We start from the raw sequence: 8,053 nt of genomic DNA, 5'->3' as shown, positions 1-8,053 counted from the left end.
CATTTGCTTGCTTTCTTCGGATCAGGGGGCTGTGCTAGACAGATTAAATATGGTACGGCGACGTTTGTTCGTCCGCGTTCACGCACTTTCTCTGGAGTGGCCGCGTGTCTCTATTGGTACTTGCACACACGGGCACAAACAGGCCAACACGCGGTTCTCCGGCGTTCGTGCGCGTGGGTGAGGCGCTACTCCGGTGTGCACATACACCAGGCGAGGCAGCGTCTTCGGGTGTACATACACCAGGGCAAGGCACGACACATAGGTGTACATACACCAGGCCGAGGCAGGAAGCTCGGGTGTACATACACTAGGGTGCGGTAAGAAGTCCGGGTGTACATACACCAGGGTGAGACACGTAAGCCCGGGTGTGATCACACCGCCTCTGAAAGGTGTCCTTTTTTTATCAGTGATGTAGATTAGGTTGACCGCGAGGCAATACGCACCAATGAGAGATGACACGTAGATGGTGGCCCTTCCCTCCGCGAGGGAGTGTTCCGGCATGTTTAGGTGTCGCTACAACAGCAGTCGCGTCTCCACTACGAGATCTGCCATAAAGCATACTTTCAGTCCGGGTACTTCACGCCAAGATGCTGGGAAGACGAGCTGAACGAGGCAAGGTCGTCTCCCTCCTTCGTCAAGATTTGCCGGGCATGCCACAGGAAGACACTTCTTCTCTTGAGCTGACTTGTATGTGTTGAAAGCAGTCACAACTCTTAAGAATATCGCAGGCTAGCTGAGCTCACCACTCATCGGGAAAACAGCAGAACCGCCTATCTGCGTGTGTGTGACGCGCACCAGGAACACCGACCACGCAACTAAAGACGCTCCTTGTCCAGCTGCAAACAGGAGTGGATGTAGTAGAGGAAGGCGCTCCTACACCGTGAACAAAGTATGGTACTCTCTTCAGTGGTAAAGAGACACCGCCGTAGTCCGAAGAAAAAGCCCCGAGCGCATGGCTGTATGCCTAGAGAATACTTCTTTCATGTATATATAGATCTATCCTATGTCGAACTAAACCAGTACGCTATCCCCCCCCCCTCTTTCTTCCTTCTTGTGCTTCTCTTTTTTGGCTGGGGAGACACAGTCGAGAGCCTCGACAATGGTGATGTGCAATCCGGTGAAAGATAGTTTTTCCGACTTCCTTGCTTGTCTCTCTTTTCTTCTCAGCAACACATGGAGAAACGACCAGGGTTGTCTTTCTTGCTCCTCTTCTTTCCCTCAGGCCCAAGTTACAAGAAAGTCGTCTTCTCAGTTCCTTACAAAAAGATTGTCCCACTACTTCTACTGTTACGTTGACAGAAAGGAAGCCTGGCTACTTCCGTCCCGACATCGATTGTTCTTCAACTAAAGGTCGATGCTTCTTATCTTTCGAGATATGACTACGAGAACGATGATAGCACATGCATCGTCACCACCCCACTCTCTGTCTATGAGGGATGCCTCCGCCTGTCGAGAAATTTCCGTCAGAACAACTATGTAGAGCCATCCTCTTCCTTCTGAAAATGAAATCGAAACTCGCCACTTCAGCTTCCGTCACTCCTGAGGGGCCTCCTTAGGAAGAAGAAGAAGGGGGACATGCGCATGCATTGCCCCTTCAAGAATCAGAGACCACCCGGTATTGGCCATTCTATTGTCTACATTAGGTGCCGTTGTATCGGGCCCGTACTTTCCAAGAATACCGTCGCACGCAGCCTTCAGAGAGGAAAAGAGTACAAAACAGGGAGAGTCTTCGTGTATACATATATATATGTATAGATCTGTTTCTTTCTTCCTTTGTCATTTGCAGAGAAGGATCCTTGGTTCAAACAGATAGATAATGACGATTTGAACTGCTTCACGTATCAGAGGTAAAGTAACTATTAGAATTCCTAGACTTTGATCCGTATGTGATGAGAGACCCCAAGGCAGAATGAATGTATTCTCCCACCTATGCTTTCTTATTCAAGATGTATGGAATGCAGAAAACTCACCCTTCTTTCTTACTTCTACCTCCCTCATCCTCCTCGTGTATGTATGTGTACGTAAGGGCCTCTGGTATTGCAAGCGTAGCAGGAGTCCCAAAGCAGTAGACCTACCTAGCAACCATACATACAAAACTTCCATGTACTACACAGTAGTATACTCCTTCTCCTACTCCTCGTGCTACTGAAGGCCTACCGTTAGAGAAAAGACCTTATAGACACGAGTCTAGTTGTAGTGGCTATGACCTAGGCAGCTCAAAGACCGAGTCGTGCGGCTAGCTCGAAGGAAAGAAACCCAATGGGATAGGAAAGAGATAGATAGATCGATCTTATACCGAGGTATCTCGTGGAGAAAAAAGAAGCATGTGTATCTATCCTTAGGTTTGTATGTTGTAAATCTATTGCCGAGGATCTCCTGCAGTCACTTTGTCAGCTGTCCGTCCATTCTCCATGCCCCCCTCTCTCCTCTCATCCTTCTTCTTTCTTTTCTTCTTTTCCATCCTCTATCCCATCCTTACCTTAACAGACCATGAATAATATACACACCTCTTTCTTTCTCTTGTTCTCTCTCTCTTTCTTGGTATCAGCAATCCATACAAGCCCTGTGAAGAAGTTCTCTCTCTTTCTTAAGAAAGAAGTATGGACTTCCTCTTCATACACAGACGGAAAGATCGACAGATCGATTTGTCTTACCACGGAAAGACATTCTTTTCTCACTTCAGAATCACCATCATCACGATGATCACGCTCAAAAGAACAAAAAGAACAAAAGAAAAGAAAAGAACAAAAAGAAGAAAAAGGACACTCATCATCGTCATGATCATCTTTAGTCGTAGGATTATGAAGGGACTCTCTAAGTTGTTTTAAGGGACTCTAAGGCGATTTGATAGATGAGAAGAAAAGTCACCTAGAAAGACTACAAGTCATCACTAAGACCAGAATCGTCGTAGTCTTAGTCGTTGTATCTGTCCTAGTACTCCTTGGCTTCTCTTCTCTATTCGACAGTGGAAATAGAGAGACCCCTTCTCATGCAACTCTCTCTGTCTCTCTCCGTCTCTACCTCTCTCCGAGAAAGAAAAGAAAGAGAAAGAAAGAAGAGGGAAAAATCGAAAGAGCAAAGCAAAAAGGGCGCAAAACAACGGAAAGAAAGAAAGAAAGAAAAAAGTCATCAAGAGAAAGAACAGAAATGAAATGATAATTTTCTTCTTCTTCTTCTTGATTTGAAAAGTCGACTTCTTCTTCTTCTTTTGCGGTTTCTTCATTTACGGAATGTCTTACACAAAAACCTTCTCGAGAGGAAAAAGAAGAGGCCACGAAATAAGAAAGAATGGAGACACGCAAGAAAGGTTCGAGTAGCCGCTGTACATACACCAGACGACCTACCCTTCTATCTATCTATCTAGCTCAGCTATGTATATAAGGAGAAAGAAAACTTTCTTTCTTTCCTTCTTCAAACTTCTTTATATCGTGCATCACGCATATACAAAAGACACAGCATAAAAAATGCATGCACATCCCCTTCACCCTCTTCTCCACCTCCATCCACGATCTTCAGACACATACACATCTCTCTCTCTCTCTCTATATATATATATATAGGTACTTTAGATAGATGGAGAGAGAGACCAAAAGAAATAGATAAATAAAGATAGATAGACAGATACATGAGAAATACACAGATATACAGATATAGATAGACAAAGATAGATGGATATAGATTTACGTATGAAGACGCATGCCGACTCTTGAAGTTAACCTGAGAAGCCAAATGGACGGTAGGACGAAGAGAATCCCCTAGACAAACTGCGTTCATATCCCGGACGTGACCTTTCTACGTATCAGACCAGAGGGGAATCTCTTAGGGCTTTACATTTACTTCAAACCATCTGAATAGGTAGATCTGCATGCATATACATCAACCCATATATATATGACGTGTGTATCCTGAAGAGATAGATATACATGCATATATAGATATATACAAATCCCCACATATAGGCTGTGTATCCTTTACATACATATCTACCTAAATCGATGCAACAGCTTTATTGACGTTTTAACGAAAGTTTCTCTCCCGTGAGAAGACTGAGGAAAGTGACTTGACTAAAAGCGACACCAAGAAGAGAGAAACGATCAAAATGAATGTCTTTCTTTCTTTTCTTGAACTTTCCTTCCTTCTGTCAACAGGTGCGCACAGAGACAGAAGGAAAGAAGCGAAACCGACAACTGCATGCACCCCCCCTACGACAGAGAGAGAGAAACTCTCTCTCTCATTTTCGCTTCTTCTCAAGCCTCTTCAACTTCATTCTCCTCTTATAGAAATCACCACTCTTCTTCTCTTTCTTCTTCTTCTTCTTTGTCTCTTTCTTCTTCTTCTTCTTTGTCTCTTTCTTCTTCTTCTTCCACTCCTTCTCACCCTCGCCTCTCCATTCACCATCAGCATAAGAAGGAAAACGAAAGACCCTAAACCTCAGACGTGTATCTTTCTCCCTTCTTATCTATCTATGTATCTATTTATCTATCTCTAGCTCTCTGTCCTTTCCTTCTCTTCCCCTACTTCCGTCAGCCTTTTCTTCTTGCTGCGGTTTGTATTTCTCTCATCCTTGATCTCTCCTCTTCAGAAAGAAGAGCTCCTGAAACTTCCTTACTTAGCGCTACGATCACTCCTACCCAATGCAAAGTCAGTGGGGAGAAGCAAGAAGGAAGTGACGATAATTAGAACGGCTATCGGAGTCATCATCCTACGCGGAATCTCTCTGACTCCTGACTGTCTTGAAGATGTAATTAAAGTCTCCTTCTCGGAGGGACAAGAACCTTCCAAGAAGAAGAAAAAGAAGAAGAAGAGAAACGAAAGGAGGCGCAAACCGAAGAGAGGAGAATTGAAAGAAAGTGAACGGTTAAAAAGGATGAGATGCCTATCTGCCTATCTATCTATCTATCTCTCTATTTTCTTTGTTTCTGTAGATTGTCCTTTCAAGAGAGTAAGAGAGACTTTTCTTTCTTCTTCTTCTTCCTCGTGGAGAGGTCCTTGTGAGGATTTGAATGAGGCCCATGGGGAGAAAGAAGGCTGCTGTGTGGCTTCTCCTAAGATCGATCATGTATCATGATCTTCACATATGAAGAGAGACAGAGACAGACAGAGAGAGACGGAGACAGAGGGAGAGAGAGGATACAGGTCGTCTGAATCATAACGATGATGAGAATGGAGAAACATATGAGAGAGAGCCCGGGACAGGCACAGTGTCTAGTGACCGTCGTTTCGGGGGAGGGAGTCGTAAGAGAGAGAGGGGGAAGAAAAGAGAGAAAGGAAGGGAGAGGCTACGGGGAATAACTAGATTGATTAAGGAGATGCGAGAGAGATGAAGACGAAGATGAAGAAGAAGTCGAAGTCGTGAGAAAGAATTGAGACTGCGTGGAAGACAGAAGATCCATAAAGAGAGACAGCTTTGATCGTGTATCATAGAAAGACAGAAATACCTTCGGATGACACCGATAAACGTGACGAGAAGAAGGATATCGATGGGGATGGGGATTCGCCTCATTAGTATGATGAGGGTTGTCCTCCACATGAAGAGGATCCTCGACACGTTCTTGATCATTAGGATCATCGAGAGTATCGACACGACCATGACGAGAATCGATTCCTAATTTACCCCCCTGGGCTGCTCCTGCTGCTGCTTCGCCTTCTTCTCCTCCTTCTGCAGTCATGATAGACATCATCTTCATCATCATTCCGGCATCGGAAGGAGAAGATAAAAGATCGAGATGGGAGTGATCTTCTTTCATCATTCTTATACTTTCGAGATAGTCGAATCGCTCCTGTCTTATCAACTTACACGCCTCGATAAAGAAGTCTTCTTCTCTCATCGACGCAATCATCTCAATACACTCCGACCACTCCTTTTCAGCAGAAGCAGGAGAACAAGACGAAGAAGAAGAAGAGGATTCCGAAGTCGATGATAAAGAAGGAGATAAAGAAGGAGACAGAAGTGAAGAAGACGAAGAAGAAAGAGACTCTTCATGATACGAAGAAGAATAAGAGGAAGAGAAAGAAGAAGGAGAGGAACCACTTTCCATGAGATGACCATCATTCTTTCTCGAGGTCTCTTTCTTCTTCTCCTCCTCCTCTTCATGTTTCTCTCTTATTCTTCTTTCTTCTTCTTCTTCGTCTGTCTTGATCGCCTCGCCCCCTGACGCAGGGTAAGGTCTCACTGCTTCTGAAAGGATAGATGGAGGATCCTCGGGCCCAGTCCTCTTTTCAGAAGAAACGAACTTATAGGATGAAGAAAGATTTGAAGAGGAAAAAGAGGAAGAAAAAGTAGAGACAGAAGTCACCCCAGAGTGGAAAACCTGACGGGAGTGTCTCCTCCTACTATCGTGAGTCGACGAGAGAGAATCTCGATGCTCGCCACGAAAATGATGATGAGGAGAAGAAGAAGAATCGAGCTCCGCCCCTGAGACATTCCCCACAAACTCTCGGTCTTGATTTTCCTTCTTTTCTCTATTCTTCAACACCCTCTCGTCCCTTGTCAATTCTTCATCTTCTTCAAGATGTTCATTACGCCCCTCTATCGCCCTGTCGCCTTCTTCCTCCTCCTCCTCCCCGTTCGTCTCTTCATCTTCTTGGACGTCATCTTCCGGGTGTACATACACCTCACTATGTAAAGGAGGTCCCCCTTGGGCTTGAAGAACCGGAGAGGCACGTCGAGAGAAGGCAGACAGAGGGAGCTCTTCACCCTTCACAGAAGCAAAGTGATGGGGTCTCGTCTCTTCTCTACCTTCTTCTTCATGAGCAAGAGAGGAGAAAGAAGAGACCTCTCGACTCCGTGCTGAGTTTGTTGGCGCATCTTCATACTCTTCCATTCGAGTTCTGTTGATGACGAGAAACTCTTCTCCTCCTCCTCCTTCTCTTCTCGTCTTTTCTTCATCATCTACATAATCTTCCTTTTCTTCTTGTCTATCAGCTGTCCCGTAATGAGACAACTCATTCCCTTCCATCACATCAACATAATTATCTTTCTCTTCTCTCATCGAAAGAACTGAGGAACAGAACACACTCTCTCCATCTTTCTCCTCTTTCTCTCCTTCTTCTTTTTCTCTATGACCATCCTCGATCTCTTCTTTAACCTCGGTCTTCTCCAAAGAGATCGTGCGCACCTCTTCATTGCCGTCTGAATGAAAACCGCGTGAAGAGATCTTCTCTTCCTCTTCCTCTTCTCCTCTATGGTGACGGCCTGTAGTGGCTGTAGATACAGATCCAGAGGGATGATACAAACAAGGTGTCGCCTGAGAATACCGTCCATTCTGATTCGATTCAACAGGAGGGGGAGAAGAAGAAGAAGAAGGATTATGAAAGAGATATGAATGAGGTACAGACGAAGCAGGAGAGGAAGGTGGAAGAACGACAGAGAGACTGGATGAATTCTGACTACTACTACTACTATTCTTGTTCTTCTTCAGTATTTCTCTTTCTTCCTCTGAGCTTCCCCAAGGAGGACGAGTAGTTGTCTCTTCTTCTTCTTCCTTATCATCTTGATCTCCTTTAGTCTCTTCATTCTCCCTCGAAGGAAAAGAGAGGGAAGTTACCTCCATCGATTCGTCCATCTCCAAATCTCCTAGCAATCCTGTAGTTGCCATCTTCATAGAAGTAGATTTCATGCCCAGCATACACATCTATCCTATCTATCTACCTATCTATCCACATGTATACACCTCTACGTAGATATGCACCTCTACACGAGGAAGAACCCTCAGAAGATCATACTCTGTCTCCTCTAGAAGTAGTCTCTATATCCATACAGAGCTGAAAAGCGATCGCTAGATCAATAGACAGAGGGATAGATTCAAGCCAGACTGAAGAGATCTTCGATGGAGTGAAGATAGATAAGAAAAATGGAAGAGAGCTATTGCTTTCCAAGCTTCTCTTCGATCAACTGCTTCTTATGGCGAAGACAGGAGAAGAAGATGAAGAAGAGAACTTCTTTCCGTCTTCTTCATTTTCTTCTCTAAACAGAAAAGAAAGACATAAGTATCAATGGCGACAAACCATAGACATAGACAACCTTCTCGAATCTATCTTTCTATCTGTCTGT

At 44.5% G+C, this 8,053-nt stretch overlaps 1 protein-coding gene across 1 annotated transcript; it reads right to left on the bottom strand.

Moving 5' to 3' along the window:
• Positions 1-2,608: 2,608 nt before the first annotated feature.
• CSUI_000617 (uncharacterized protein) lies at positions 2,609-8,033 on the bottom strand. The gene has a single exon (XM_068060850.1). It carries the CDS (start codon positions 7,632-7,634, stop codon positions 5,280-5,282), a length of 2,355 nt encoding a protein of 784 aa, XP_067927174.1. The 5' UTR covers positions 7,635-8,033; the 3' UTR covers positions 2,609-5,279.
• Between the last annotated feature and the right edge of the window lie 20 nt (positions 8,034-8,053).

This window comes from Cystoisospora suis (genome assembly GCF_002600585.1).
Source record: "Cystoisospora suis strain Wien I chromosome Unknown contig_233, whole genome shotgun sequence".
NCBI lineage: Eukaryota > Apicomplexa > Conoidasida > Eucoccidiorida > Sarcocystidae > Cystoisospora > Cystoisospora suis.
The sequence above is the reverse complement of the archived record's forward strand: the minus strand, read 5'-3'. Positions and strand labels throughout refer to the sequence as shown.